The sequence below is a fragment of the Sinohyriopsis cumingii genome, chromosome 16 (assembly GCF_028554795.1).
Source record: "Sinohyriopsis cumingii isolate HCF-2022 chromosome 16, ASM2855479v2, whole genome shotgun sequence".
NCBI classification, from domain to species: domain Eukaryota; kingdom Metazoa; phylum Mollusca; class Bivalvia; order Unionida; family Unionidae; genus Sinohyriopsis; species Sinohyriopsis cumingii.
Window position 1 is genome coordinate 37,077,988 of NC_142976.1, and position 17,301 is coordinate 37,095,288.

General features: G+C 33.3%; 1 protein-coding gene across 3 annotated transcripts in view; it reads left to right on the forward strand.

The window, feature by feature from the left end:
* The window catches only part of LOC149780218 (uncharacterized), a 146,412-nt gene that overhangs the window by 11,971 nt on the left and 117,140 nt on the right, over positions 1–17,301 (forward strand). For all 3 annotated transcript variants that reach the window (XM_089936978.1, XM_089936980.1, XM_089936979.1), the window contains exons 3-5: positions 10,526–10,749; positions 15,524–15,716; positions 16,965–17,096. In XM_089936978.1, coding sequence (XP_089793104.1) covers positions 10,526–10,749; positions 15,524–15,716; positions 16,965–17,096 — 549 coding nt within the window. The remainder of the gene's footprint in view (positions 1–10,525; positions 10,750–15,523; positions 15,717–16,964; positions 17,097–17,301) is intronic.

Genomic DNA, 17,301 nt, shown 5'->3' on the forward strand with positions numbered 1-17,301 from the left:
TTCCCAATTCATTTTCATAAAGTATGGGTATGTTTTGTGCTACATCAGGGATGGTCCTGGCTTTTAAAAAGCTGTCGCCAAAATAATCGCCAACCTCAATATTTTGTCGCCAATTTTCAAAAAGTGTCGCCAAAAAAAGTAGTGTACATTTTTCCAAGTGTTAATTTAGTCTATTAATGTAACAGGCAATGAAAATTACAAAAGATGGATTAGTTAATACTTTAATTACAACAAGCATTAACAAAATGTTACAAAGTGTTACATGAAGATCCGTCGCGATTTTAGGGCTGCCCACTTGTTGAATGCAGTTTCAAAGTCTAATTTTTCACATCTGTACATGCTGATTCTCATTAAATTCTCGAGAGATGAGATGCAGAGCTTATTTCTGATGTCAGTTTTTATGAGGTTCATCTTACTGAATCCACGTTCACAGTCCTCAGTGCTGACAGGTGACACCAGTAGTCTCTCAGCAGACCCCCCCCCCCTTTATGGCTAGCTTCACAAAGCTTGTAGCGAATTGCTTCCAAAATCCCAAGAATGATCACTGAATGCTGTATAAATTTTCTCGACAAGAAAAATAGGATCTCCATTCCCACGAATGAAACTTACACGAGTCAACACCTGGCAATATTGGACCGTATATATAAGCGTAAATTCACACCCAATTTAGGGATTCTTTCACTCCTGTATTTTGAGAAATAAATAATTATTATTAATTATGCAAAACTGTTTTTTTTTTTTTTTTTGCTATTTCTTGTTGTGGAGTTTAAGTCTCTGCAGCCGTAACACGGGACTGATGGCAAAAGGAAAAGATCAATGAGTAAAATGCTGCACTGGCGACAGATGTAATTGTGATTGAGATTTTTTTCCATTTGCTTTGTATTTATACACAGTAGTCGGTACTTTAAAGGTTATCAGTTTTCTATGAAGGTTCAGCAAAATTATTGTATTGGTATATGTATAAAAAAAAAAACAGAAGGATTAGCCATACAATTAATTGTATCTGTTCTGTTCGCGTCTTCAGAAGTCGGTCAGTTGTAGGTATAGTGCGGTAGCATGATTGACTGTATCGCAGCATACAGTACTCAGCCCAGATGTCAGCATAAGCAGATTATGATGTAACAATGCACTGTAAAGATAGGGTTGTCAATAAGAACAAAGGATCGTTTGTGTAACAGATTGATTCCAATGCATTGCTTAGTCAAGTTTATGGCTTCCTTTCGTTCTGGCTTTAAATTTATTCAGTCCAAATCCATGATTGTATGTACAAATTAAATAACCAAAAAGTATGTCGCCAAAAAAATCGCCAGATGGGATATTTTTGTCGCCAATAAGGAAAAAAAATCGCAATTTGCGACATTGGCGAAGCCCAGGACGATCCCTGCTACATGCTGGTCATTTTTTACAGTAAGTTATAATCCATTGAAAATAATTCTTAGATATGTGCAGAGTTTAATATTATTCAAAATTGAGGTGTACAAACATTTTTGGGAGATGAGGTTCACTGGTAATATCCTTATAATGTAAGTAGAGTACTCCCTCACTATAAGGTCCTTCATAATAATATGGTAAGGTGGTAAGGTCCTTCATAATATTATGGTAAGGTGGTAAGGTCCTTCATAATAATATGATAAGATAATAATATGGTAAGGTCCTTCATAATAATATGGTAAGGTGGTAAGGTCCTTCATAATAATATGGTAAGGTGGTAAGGTCCTTCATAATAATATGGTAAGGTCCTTCATAATAATATGGTAAGGTCCTTCATAATAATATGGTTCATTTCATAAGGTGAGAATGGTCATAGATCCCATTTCAGTAATAAAATTATGTGTGTCGTTACAATGGTCATGGATCCCATTTCATTAATAAAATTATGTGTATCATTACAGTGGTCATAGATCCCATTTCATTAATAAAATTATGTGTGTCATTACAATGGTCATGGATCCCATTTAATACAGTGTGTGTTTGTTCTGGATTTTTTACATAGCCTTAAAATATCTAGCACTGGGGCATCATGCCACAGACATGTAGCATCATGTCCCATCCAGTCACATTATCCTGACCAGTCCTAACACTAACCTCTTAATGTTGAGCGTCAAGCAAGCCAGCTGCTATTACCATTTTTATAAGTCTTTCATATGACTCAGCCTGGGTTTGAACCCATGACCACTCGCATCTGAGGCAGACATTCTAACCTCTTGGCCACCGGAGTGGTCATTTAATAAATTTGGTAGTAAAATTATATGTGTGATATACTTCATTATAAGGTGACCTTACTGTCAGGTGATATACTCTGTGGCTTTCCTGGACAGTGTTATAATAAGATAATACTGTAATACTTTAAAGTAAATTGTATTCTTTATATCAGTGTCACTGGTCTAATGAACAGTGAAATGTTCTATGATTTGTTAGCACTTTGACTAGTACTTGTCAAGGCTATTTATAATGAGAAGCAAATTATTTCTTCACTGTCCGAAAACGGTATTGGTCTCCTTTATTTTATAATTGGAGAACTACATTTATGTTCAAAACATCAGTACATAAATAAAATTCCTTTAAAGCAGTGTCAGATATTACAGGGCATGAAAAGATTGTTTTGGCCAAAAACTGGGGACATCAGAACACAAAAAGAAAATCCATTATGTAACAATAAAAGGCAAAACTATGCTACTGATGATAATGATGTTATTGGTGACTGTTTGATTCTAAGCATCTATATTAAGTGTGATTCTAATCATTTATATTATTTGTAATTCTAAGCATCTATATCATGTGTAATTCAAAGCATCTGTATCATGTAATTCTAAGAATTTATATTATGTGTAATTCTAAGCATCTATATCATGTGTAATTCTAAGCATCTATATTATGTGTGATTCTAATCATCCATATTATATGTGATTCCAAGCATCTGTATTATGTGTGATTCTAATCATCCATATCGTGTGATTCTAATCATCCGTATCATGTGTAATTCTAAGCATTTATATTATGTGTAATTCTAATCATCCATGTGTAATTCTAATCATCCATATCATGTGTAATTCTAAGCATCTATATTATGTGTGATTCTAATCATCCACATTATATGTAATTCTAAGCATCTGTATTATGTGTGGTTCTAATCATCCATATCGTGTGATTCTAATCATCCGTATCATGTGTAATTCTAAGCATTTATATTATGTGTAATTCTAATCATCCATATCATGTGTAATTCTAATCATCCATATCATGTGTAATTCTAAGCATCTATATTATGTGTAATTCTAATCATCCATATCATGTGTGATTCTAATCATCCGTATCATGTGTAATTCTAAGCATCTATATTATGTGTGATTCTAATCATCCATATCATGTATGATTCTAATCATCTGTATCATGTGTGATTTTAAGCATTTATATTATGTGTGATTCTAATCATCCATACCATGTGTAATTCTAAGCATCTATATTATGTGTAATTCTAATCATCCATATCATGTGTGATTCTAATCATCCGTATCATGTGTGATTCTAAGCATTTATATTATGTGTAATTCTAATCATCCATATCATGTGTGATTCTAATCATCTGTATCATGTGTGATTCTAAGCATTTATATTATGTGTAATTCTAATCATCCATATCATGTGTGATTCTAATCATCCGTATCATGTGTAATTCTAATCATCCATATCATGTAATTCCAATCATCCATATCATGTGTGATTCTAAGCATTTATATTATGTGTAATTCTAATCATCCATATCATGTGTGATTCTAATCATCCGTATCATGTGTGATTCTAATCATCCGTATCATGTGTGATTCTAATCATCCATATCATGTGTGATTCTAATCATCCATATCATGTGTAATTCTAATCATCCATGTCATGTGTGATTCTAATCATCCGTACCATGTGTAATTCTAATCAACCGTATCATGTGTAATTCTAAGCATCTATATTATGTGTAATTCTAATCATCCATATCATGTGTAATTCTTATCATCCATACCATGTGTAATTCTAAGCATCTATATTATGTGTAATTCTAGTCATCCATATCATGTGTGATTCTAATCATCCGTATCATGTGTGATTCTAAGCATTTATATTATGTGTAATTCTAATCATCCATATCATGTGTGATTCTAATCATCTGTATCATGTGTGATTCTAAGCATTTATATCATGTGTGATTCTAAGCATCTCTGTTATGTATGATTCTAATCATCCATATCATGTGTGATTCTAATCATCTGTATCATGTGTAATTCTAAGCATCTATATTATGTGTAATTCTAATCATCTATATTACGTGTAATTGTAAGCATCTATATCATGTGTGATTCTAATCATCCATATTATGTGTGATTCTAATCATCCATATGTGTGATTCTAAACATCTATATTATGTGTGATTCTGATCATCCATATCATGTGTGATTCTAAGCATTTATATTATATGTAATTATAAGCATCTATATTATGTGTAATTCTAATCATCCATATCATGTGTAATTCTAAGCGTCTATATTATGTGTGATTTTAATCATCCATATCATGTGTGATTCTAATCATCCGTATCATGTGTAATTCTAAGCATCTATATTATGTGTGATTCTAATCATCCATATCATGTGTGATTCTAAGCATCTATATTATGTGTAATTCTAATCATCCGTATCATGTGTGATTCTAATCATCCATATGTGTGATTCTAATCATCCGTATCATGTGTAATTCTAAGCATTTATATTATGTGTAATTCTAATCATCCATATCATGTGTAATTCTAATCATCCATATCATGTGTAATTCTTAGCATCTATATTAAGTGTAATTCTAATCATCCATATCATGTGTGATTCTAATCATCCGTATCATGTGTATTTCTAAGCATCTATATTATGTGTGATTCTAATCATCCATATCATGTATGATTCTAATCATCCGTATCATGTGTGATTTTAAGCATTTATATTATGTGTGATTCTAATCATCCATACCATGTGTAATTCTAAGCATCTATATTATGTGTAATTCTAATCATCCATATCATGTGTGATTCTAATCATCCGTATCATGTGTGATTCTAAGCATTTATATTATGTGTAATTCTAATCATCCATATCATGTGTGATTCTAATCATCTGTATCATGTGTGATTCTAAGCATTTATATTATGTGTAATTCTAATCATCCATATCATGTGTGATTCTAATCATCCGTATCATGTGTAATTCTAATCATCCATAGCATGTGTGATTCTAATCATCCGTATCATGTTTAATTCTAATCATCCATATCATGTGTGATTCTAATCATCCGTATCATGTGTGATTCTAATCATCCGTATCATGTGTGATTCTAATCATCCATATCATGTGTGATTCTAATCATCCATATCATGTGTAATTCTAATCATCTATGTCATGTGCGATTCTAATCATCCGTATCATGTGTAATTCTAATCATCCGTATCATGTGTAATTCTAAGCATCTATCTTATGTGTAATTCTAATCATCCATATCATGTGTAATTCTTATCATCCATACCATGTGTAATTCTAAGCATCAATATTATGTGTAATTCTAGTCATCCATATCATGTGTGATTCTAATCATCCATAGCATTTGTGATTCTAAGCATTTATATTATGTGTAATTCTAATCATCCATATCATGTGTGATTCTAATCATCTGTATCATGTGTGATTCTAAGCATTTATATCATGTGTGATTCTAAGCATCTCTGTTATGTATGATTCTAATCATCCATATCATGTGTGATTCTAATCATCTGTATCATGTGTAATTCTAAGCATCTATATTATGTGTAATTCTAATCATCTATATTATGTGTAATTGTAAGCATCTATATCATGTGTGATTCTAAGCATCTATATTATGTGTGATTCTGACCATCCATATCATGTGTGATTCTAAGCATTTATATTATATGTAATTATAAGCATCTATATTGTGTGTAATTCTAATCATCCATATCATGTGTAATTCTAAGCATCTATATTACGTGTGATTTTAATCATCCATATCATGTGTGATTCTAATCATCCGTATCATGTGTAATTCTAAGCATCTATATTATGTGTGATTCTAATCATCCATATCATGTGTGATTCTAAGCATCTGTATTATGTGTAATTCTAATCATCCGTATCATGTGTGATTCTAAGCATCTATATTATGTGTGATTCTAATCATCCATATGTGTGATTCTAATCATCCATATCATGTATGATTCTAATCATCCGTATCATGTGTGATTTTAAGCATTTATATTATGTGTGATTCTAATCATCCATACCATGTGTAATTCTAAGCATCTATATTATGTGTAATTCTAATCATCCATATCATGTGTGATTCTAATCATCCGTATCATGTGTGATTCTAAGCATTTATATTATGTGTAATTCTAATCATCCATATCATGTGTGATTCTAATCATCCGTATCATGTTTAATTCTAATCATCCATATCATGTGTGATTCTAATCATCCATATCATGTGTAATTCCAATCATCCTTATCACGTATGATTCTAAGCATTTATATTATGTGTAATTCTAATCATCCATATCATGTGTGATTCTAATCATCCGTATCATGTGTGATTCTAATCATCCGTATCATGTGTGATTCTAATCATCCATATCATGTGTGATTCTAATCATCCATATCATGTGTAATTCTAATCATCCATGTCATGTGTGATTCTAATCATCCATATCATGTGTAATTTTAATCATCCGTATCATGTGTAATTCTAAGCATCTATATTATGTGTAATTCTAATCATCCATATCATGTGTAATTCTTATCATCCATACCATGTGTAATTCTAAGCATCAATATTATGTGTAATTCTAGTCATCCATATCATGTGTGATTCTAATCATCCGTATCATGTGTGCTTCTAAGCATTTATATTATGTGTAATTCTAATCATCCATATCATGTGTGATTCTAAGCATTTATATCGTGTGATTCTAAGCATCTCTGTTATGTATGATTCTAATCATCCATATCATGTGTGATTCTAATCATCTGTATCATGTGTAATTCTAAGCATCTATATTATGTGTAATTCTAATCATCTATATTATGTGTAATTGTAAGCATCTATATCATGTGTGATTCTGATCATCCATATTATGTGTGATTCTAATCATCCATATGTGTGATTCTAAGCATCTATATTATGTGTGATTCTGATCATCCATTCATGTGTGATTCTAAGCATTTATATTATATGTAATTATAAGCATCTATATTATGTGTAATTCTAATCATCCATATCACGTGTAATTCTAAGCATCTATATTATGTGTGATTTTAATCATCCATATCATGTGTGATTCTAATCATCCGTATCATGTGTAATTCTAAGCATCTATATTATGTGTGATTCTAATCATCCATATCATGTGTGATTCTAAGCATCTATATTATGTGTAATTCTAATCATCCGTATCATGTGTGATTCTAAGCATTTATATTATGTGTGATTCTAATCATCCATATGTGTAATTCTAATCATCAGTATCATGTGTAATTCTAAGCATCTATATTATGTGTAATTCTAATCATCCATATCATGTGTGATTCTAATCATCCGTATCATGTGTGATTCTAAGCATTTATATTATGTGTGATTCTAAGCATCTGTATTATGTTTGATTCTAAGTACATGCATCTATATTAAGTGAGATTCTAAGCATTTCTATTAAGTGTGATTCTAAGTATCTTTATCATTGTGTGATTCTAAGTATCTTTATCATTGTGTGATTTTAACTATCTGTATTAAGTGTGATTTTAAGTATCTGTATCATTGTGTGATTTTAAGTATCTATATTATGTGTGGTTCTAAGCATCTGTATTAAGTGTGATTTTAAGTATCTGTATCATTGTGTGATTCTAAGAATCTGTTTTAAGTGTGATTCTAAATATTTGTATCATTGTGTGATTCTAAGTATCTGTATCATTGTGTGATTTTAAGTATCTTTATCATTGTGATTCTAAGTATCTTATCACTGTGTGATTCTAAGTATCACTGTGTGATTCTAAGTATCTTAATCATTGTGTGATTCTAAGTATCTTATCACTGTGTGATTCTAAGTATCTTTATCATTGTGTAATTCTAAGTATCTGTATCATTGTGTGATTCTAAGTATCTGTATCATTGTGTGATTCTAAGTATCTTTATCATTTTGTGATTCTAAGTATCTTTATCATTTTGTGATTCTAAGTATCTTTATCATTGTGTGATTCTAAGTATCTGTATCATTGTGTGATTTTAAGTATCTATATCATTGTGTGATTCTAAGTATCTTTATCGTTGTGTGATTCTAAGTATCTGTATCATTGTGTGATTCTAAGTATCTGTATCATTGTGTGATTCTAAGTATCTTTATCATTGTGTGATTTTAAGTATCTTTATCATTGTGTGATTCTAAGTATCTGTATCATTGTGTGATTCTGAGTATCTGTATCATTGTGTGATTTTAAGTATCTATATCATTGTGTGATTCTAAGTATCTTTATCGTTGTGTGATTCTAAGTATCTTTATCGTTGTGTGATTTTAAGTATCTGTATCATTGTGTGATTTTAAGTATCTATATTATGTGTGGTTCTAAGCATCTGTATTAAGTGTGATTTTAAGTATCTATATCATTGTGTGATTCTAAGAATCTGTTTTAAGTGTGATTCTAAATATTTGTATCATTGTGTGATTCTAAGTATCTGTATCATTGTGTGATTTTAAGTATCTTTATCATTGTGATTCTAAGTATCTTATCACTGTGTGATTCTAAGTATCACTGTGTGATTCTAAGTATCTTAATCATTGTGTGATTCTAAGTATCTTATCACTGTGTGATTCTAAGTATCTTTATCATTGTGTAATTCTAAGTATCTGTATCATTGTGTGATTCTAAGTATCTGTATCATTGTGTGATTCTAAGTATCTTTATCATTTTGTGATTCTAAGTATCTTTATCATTTTGTGATTCTAAGTATCTTTATCATTGTGTGATTCTAAGTATCTGTATCATTGTGTGATTTTAAGTATCTATATCATTGTGTGATTCTAAGTATCTTTATCGTTGTGTGATTCTAAGTATCTGTATCATTGTGTGATTCTAAGTATCTGTATCATTGTGTGATTCTAAGTATCTTTATCATTGTGTGATTTTAAGTATCTTTATTCATTGTGTGATTCTAAGTATCTGTATCATTGTGTGATTCTGAGTATCTGTATCATTGTGTGATTTTAAGTATCTATATCATTGTGTGATTCTAAGTATCTTTATCGTTGTGTGATTCTAAGTATCTGTATCATTGTGTGATTCTATGTATCTGTATCATTGCGTGATTCTAAGTATCTGTATCATTGTGTGATTCTAAGTATCTTTATCATTGTGTGATTCTAAGTATCTGTATCAGTGTGATTCTAAGTATCTGTATCATTGTGTGATTCTAAGTATCTGTATCAGTGTGATTCTAAGTATCTGTATCATTGTGTGATTCTAAGTATCTGTATCATTGTGTGATTCTAAGTACCTTTATCGTTGTGTGATTCTAAGTATCTGTATCATTGTGTGATTTTAAGTATCTATATCATTGTGTGATTCTAAGTATCTTTATCGTTGTGTGATTCTAAGTATCTTTATCGTTGTGTGATTCTAAGTATCTGTATCATTGTGTGATTCTAAGTATCTTATCACTGTGTGATTCTAAGTATCACTGTGTGATTCTAAGTATCTTAATCATTGTGTGATTCTAAGTATCTTATCACTGTGTGATTCTAAGTATCTTTATCATTGTGTGATTCTAAGTATCTGTATCATTGTGTGATTCTAAGTATCTTTATCATTTTGTGATTCTTAGTATCTTTATCATTTTGTGATTCTAAGTATCTTTATCATTGTGCGATTCTAAGTATCTGTATCATTGTGTGATTTTAAGTATCTATATCATTGTGTGATTCTAAGTATCTTTATCGTTGTGTGATTCTAAGTATCTGTATCATTGTGTGATTCTAAGTATCTGTATCATTGTGTGATTCTAAGTATCTGTATCATTGTGTGATTCTAAGTATCTGTATCATTGTGTGATTCTAAGTATCTGTATCATTGTGTGATTCTAAGTACCTTTATCGTTGTGTGATTCTAAGTATCTGTATCATTGTGTGATTTTAAGTATCTATATCATTGTGTGATTCTAAGTATCTTTATCGTTGTATGATTCTAAGTATCTTTATCGTTGTGTGATTCTAAGTATCTGTATCATTGTGTGATTCTAAGTACCTTTATCGTTGTGTGATTCTAAGTATCTGTATCATTGTGTGATTCTAAGTATCTGTATCATTGTGTGATTCTAAGTATCTGTATCATTGTGATTCTAAGTATCTTTATCATTGTGTGATTCTAAGTATCTGTATCATTGTGTGATTCTAAGCATTTTTGTCACTGTGTATATTATTCATTTTTTTTGTCGGCAGAATTAAAAGTATTGCGGACATCAGACTTCTTGAGAAAGGATGAGGAACATGCTGCAGAACGAATAAAATATATTGTTGAGGATTTTCCAGTTTTGATCAGTGTTATTTTAGAAGAGGAGATCAGCATGATAGCACTAAGCTGTGATAGTCTGACACTAGCTATCAGCACAGTCAACCTGGCCTCAGGAATTTATTTTGTAGACATTCGATGTTTTGCCATTCAGGTAATTTTATTTATGTTTTGCATTCTGTAGATTTTTATTATAACACTTTAAGTCTCTCATACACATCTGGTGTCACCATCTGGTTTCCTCACATACACATCTGGTGTCACCATCTGGTTTCCTCACATACACATCTGGTGTCACCATCTGGTTTCCTCACATACACATCTGGTATTGCCATCTGATTTCCTCACATACTCATCTTGTTTCTTCATGTACACATCTGGTATTGCCATCTGATTTCCTCACATACATGTCTGGTATTGCTGTCTGATTTCCTCACATACACATCTGGTATTGCCATCTGATTTCCTCACATACACATCTGGTATTGCCATCTGATTTCCTCACATGCACAGCTGGTATTGCCATCTTATTTCCTCACATACACATCTGGTATCACTGTCTGATTTCCTCACATACACATCTGGTATCACTGTCTGATTTCCTCACATATACAGTTGGTATCACTCTGATTTCCTCACATATATAGTTGGTATCACTATCTGATTTCCTCACAAAATATATTTGCAGATTTTATGACGACTGCCAAATTCCTGTGCAGTAACCACTATTTTCAATGATTATGACAGGAATTCACAGTGACATAAAGGGGGAGCAGAACCTTTTAAGCCCCCAGGGCTTGTTATTGGTGATGGGATTGACCACCCTGGTAAGGAGAGAGCTAGATCTAAGTCTGTCAGATGTGGGGAAGGGTCTTTGTACTAGTTTCCTGACTGGTCTTTGCCTGTTGACAGGGCATCAGGCACTGGTCATTGGAGTTCTTGCAGTTTGGGGACAGTAATCAGGCCAAGTACCCACTGGTCATTGGAGTTCTTACAGTTTGGGGATAGTAATCAGGCCAAGTACCCACTCCCCTTTTTCAGACTGCCATTTCATACCCATACCTTGGGTAATGGCTTACAGACACTGGATATGGGAAGAGGATCAGATCCGCATCACCTTTTTTATTATCCTTTTAAATCCCAGTGGGTTGCGGGACCTTCCCACAATTGACCCTTTTTCTTTGTGTAGCCTTGGTCACATGGTAGTGAGGTTGTTGCTGCGGGTCATGGACTTGTACTGTCTTGTGGATCAAAAAAGATAGGGGTGGATGGATTTGTTTCCTACAAATGCTTACCATTAATTACCAGTAGCAAACATAACACACATCCAAATATAACACACACTCATGTAGTACCTACAGTTTTTATATTGTGTTTTAAAAATAGATTACCTGTGGACATGCATAACCTTCAGGTTTTCGTAAAGAATAATAAGCGACCAAAATCTGTGTTGGCATCATTTCGTTATAAACGTGGTATAAAATACTAGGGTATGGTGACTTGTCCATTCTGTTTATTGCTGAATCCATAAACTAAAATTCAATCCATGTGCTCCATGTGATAAAATGACATACCACAGCAGAGCCCATTCGACCAAACTGGGTCAATTCAGATTTAGTTTCCTCACCTTGAGCTTTTGCAACCATTCCATGATGATGCAGTGTGCATTTTTTTTGTTAAATGCAGCAACAAAGCCATGCCTATCTGTTAATTCAGAATCAGTACAGTCATCATTTATCTACAAATAATTGCATGAAGTACACACCCCTCCAATTTTATAATAAACAATGAAGTCAGTTAGGGTATGGTAGCTTGGGTAAGAATAACACTGGCCATTATTCAAAATGGATTCCACAAACTTGAAATTCTACTGGAAGTCGACTCCTCTAGCTCTGAATCTTGACTACGACAGCATATTAGATGCAGCATCACAGGTCTCGGCCTTCAATGAAGCATGCCTAGCTAAGGTTATGGATGTTTTTCAAGACAGCGAGTATGTTTAAATTCTAATTAACAAACTTATCGCTCATTTTTTACTATTTTTTGTATTAATATACACCACTACAGAAATTCATTATCTAAAATAATATCTAGTTTAGTAAACAGAATAACATTGCCACTCATCATACATTAGTAAGTTATTAAATTAAAGATGCTGATTTTCTTATGTTGATCTTGTCTTGTTATTATATCACCTTTAAACATTGAAAAATTTAGCTGTAATGTAAAACATAACTGTTTAATCAATTTTGGACTTAGGAAAAGAGTCTTTTAAAATATTACTGCAGCATGGTAATATGAGTAAAAATTACATTGTATAACGTGGATCTGTATAATCTGCAAGGGGTGTGCATGGTAAGGAAAACTTTGAAAACCCATGTATTATATTTGCCATATTATATTTGCCAATTTACACTTTGTTGGTTTAGAGTTGCCCTCACTTACCTGCTGAGTCCACTGCTAAGAATAGTCCATTGACTCCATGGGAGGAGTTACTAGTTCAGGTTTTTCTTTCCCCCCAAGTCTCCCTGGCAACAGAAAGACATTGGGTCATGTAGGCCTACCTCCCAGGTGGAAGACATTCTTTCTGTCCTTGTTGATGTGCACAAGTTTGAGACAGAACAGGCCAGTGTGGTACCCACTTACTTTCTGTCCCCTACCTACTGTCATCCATTGGTTAAAGGAGGAAGAGAGGTGGTCTTTCAGCAGAGTGGTAAACAAGGTTTACCCCCTCTTGTCTAGTGACCTGTATCTCAAACTTTCAAGTTATGGTGACTCTAAAACTCTATCAAGTTTGGAAACTTTCTGGTGTGGACTCTCGATTGTCATTTGTTGGAAGCAGTGGCAAAAGCTTCTAGGCATGCACCGTGCTTGTCGGTGACGATGTAAACTGAGCTTGTCCACCTCTGTGGGGATGTTACTCTGAACACTTCCAAGGCTTTGCCAGAGCCTGGCAAGAACCCTCAGGGCTATACCCACTGAGGCAGAGACCCTTCTCATGGCTTATTCCCTTTATGTCTACTCTGGATTTGAGAGACCAACAGCACCAGTCCATTCCATCCACTCTTGGCTCTTTTAAAGTAGTGAAATCATTCTGAATACCTCTGGCTTAATAGGCTAAATTCTTTAAAGCTGCACAGTCACAATCAAAGAAATAAACCTATTTGAGAGCTTTCCACTCTGCAGTCAAGCCCTAAAATGGTGCGCTGCAAAGGCCCAGTGAGGAAATTTACAGTCCCTTACCAATTCCTAAGGACAAGGGTGGACAGCCTTGGGACTATCTTCCTCTCCTACCTTTTCTATTGGTTTCTTTTGGCACCAGATTAAACTTCTTTCAGAGGCTTGGTCTGGTATAATAGTTGATGGCTAGGTCCCTTCCATCATGCAAGATGGCTGCTGGCATTGGTTTTGGAATCTCCCTCCTCTAGTGAGATCCCAGTTTCATCCACCAGTTATATGCGGTTCACTTAAAAGGAAGAAGTTCCCTTCCTTCTTCAGGATGGTGCATTAGAGGGCATGTTAAATGGCCAATCTCCAGCCATCTACTCCCAGATTTTTTCTGGTTCCCATGGAATATATTGTAATAATAGATAGAAGGCCTCAAGGTAGATTAGTTCTGTGACTGAGTTACCTTCTCTAAATAAAGTCTTTATTATTATTATTATTATTATTATTATTATTGACCTTTCCTAGCTAAACAGATTCCAGAACCATTCTAGATAGAGACCATTGCCTCAGTCAAGGTCATCATAAGAACTGGTATTTGGATCATCTCCATCAATCCTCAGGATGCGAACATTCACATACCTATCATTCCTTCATACAGACAGTACCTCATGTATTGCTTTGATGGGGAGGTCTTACAATTTTAAGTACTGCTATTCGACCTAGACTCTGCACACATAGCTTTTACTAGGGTGATTAGGGTTGTTGGAGCCCATTTAAAATCACTAGGGGTCTCTGTCCACCAATATTTTGATGATTGGTTAATCCATTTTGACCATCAAGAGTTCCTCAGACTAGATTTAACTTGCTGTTGGTCCATGATGGCCAGCTTGGGCCTTCTGCCAAACTTGGAGAAACCAGAGCTCACACGCTCTCAAGATTTGTCTCCATGGAGACCAATTTGCACACAAACAGGAGATTATTCCATGTCCCACAAAACAGTGGACTTTTTCCCTTCTTTTATTATCTTACAATTCTGGAGGAAAAATTATTTTTTCACACCAATCTGTCAGAATGGTACCATAGTAACAAACACTGATGATCTCTCCTGATACAAGAAATATTAGATGACTTGTTTTACATTATATTTATATTTTAATTTTTGTATACAGCACAATCAACAATGTACTTTCCTTTTAATTTCGTATGGAAAATTTTCATTTGTATTTAGATGCAAATTATGGACATCAGCTGTGATCTTTTCCACTTTTAAATACTCAGTTTGTGTTTGTTTGCATTTTCCTTTCTTTTTTATCTCAAGTTTGTATATTGTTCAGTTCAACTTTGCTCAATAAAATATCAGAACCTCAAATTCATAAAACTCTCTCTTACTGTGGTCTCAGTAAATATATTGTTGAAACCTTTATAATTAATTTTTATATGAATTCAGTAATATTTGTTAGTTGGATTTTTATCAGGCTTTATTTACTGATTTTTCTATGCTTGCAATTTAAATTTGCAATTTTTAAATCCTTCCAACTGATTAGAATTTAATGAAATTTGGTATGTGTGCTTATATCATTAAGGTGTCAGATGAGTTGAATTATGATTGAAATATTATAATTTAATAAGGTTATCCTACATATGGTAAACTCTATATGCCATAGTTCAGGTTAGATTTTGATGAGAGTTGGTCTATACACTTATATTATCAAGATCTCAAACGAGTTCAGTGATGAGCAATGTCCATAATGTCATTTTAGGGCCCAAAGAAGCCCTTTACAAGGTGTCCACTCAGTTGCTTTGCAGGGTCAGTGCTTCAGGACATGGCTTGGAACCCAGTGGTTCCCACTTTACTGGTGGTATGCACCTCAGGGGGAAATGTGGATCTCCTAGAAGTTACAGATAGAGCAACTATTAAAGCCAGTGTGCCACCATCATCTGGCTCTAGCTGTGGTATGTATTATTGGTTGGATGATTTGTTATTGTCCTGGTATGTTACTAAGAATAGTTTGTGCTTTAATAATAAGGCATTTTCTAAATTTAGTTCATTTGGCCTTTTGGCTTTAAAAGACCAGTTGAGGTATGTAATGGCACAAACCTCAGATTCTTAGAGGAAAAGATTAGTCAGGTGGAAATCTCTCATCACATAGTTTAACACCCTTTTGTTTAACACTTGAATCACACAATCATTTCAGTGGAAAATGTTCATCAAAGGTAAGTGCTTAAATATTATCTCAAAATATTTTATGAATTTTGTAGTCAATTCTATGTTAAGACATAAAACACCTGTAATTAATATTACATGTTTTTTTAGTGATATTTATTTTTGATAAACAGCAGCTTGATTATCAATGTTTAACAAGTCATATTCATCCCATTTATTGATTTTAATTTAGCTATAATCTGAACTCTCTAAGCCATTAGATTCCTTTGATTTTCACTGTTGTTTCAAAAAGTTTTTATTATAATTTATTTCATGTAGTTGTGTCACTTGTCACCTGTTTATGTATTTCATGTTAACTGTATTGACCCAGTGTCAGATTTACATTGAGGTTCTGCCTTTCTGGTTTGGAAAAATTGAGCCTATGAGAGATATAGCAGTTTTTAGCTATTCAATTTAATATTTTTTTAATGTATATATAAGTGCGTATGCATGTGGGAATAAACAAAATCCCAGTCAAACATAGAATAATAATTCTATTAGATGCGATCACGATTAAGACAGTGCTATCCATGATAAAAATAAGTCATTAATTATGATCCGTGAGTTATAAACTTCCGAAACATATATGTTTTGTTGGCTTGACTGGTGTTTTGAATCGTGTCAGAGAACAAGGAACACCTAAATATAAAAAATCAGGAGCAGTGATGTGACCATGTGGTATCCAAATTTATGTCATAACAATGCTTGTTATAGTGGTGTTTAGTATTTTTAAAAAATTTCTTTGTAGCATAAAAGGTTGTGGTGTTACTACTGATGCAAAAACTAGAAAATTTGAGAATGGTCTTTTTCTGCTAAATTAGGCAAGAATATATGTCTAAAATGCTTGAATTGGAATTTAGCTGATTGATTTTGAAAAGCTGAATGTTTCTTACCGATGAGCAACGCATATAAGAAGGTGTATTTTAGTTATGCTGTGATGTTTAAATTTGGGCCTTCTTGTGTAAGAATAAACCAGACTTATATTTGGTTTATTCCAGTGTGTTGGAGCCCTAAAGGAAAACAGCTGGTGGTGGGGAGACAGGACGGGACCCTTATGCAGTATGATCAGAACCTGAATGAGAATAGGAAGTGGGATTTACCTAATAACCTGCCAGAATCAGCATATAAAGGTAAGGACAGATATCATTGGGTATACCGACACTAACCCTTGACAAGAACATATTTTTGTACCATCTGTTACAGCATAGGCTGTTGATCTGCTTGTGCCAAAGCCACACAGTGCAGTGTAGTATCTGTTACAGCATAGGCTGTTGATCTGCTTGTGCCAAAGCCACACAGTGCAGTGTAGCAACTGTTACAGCATAGGCTGTTGAT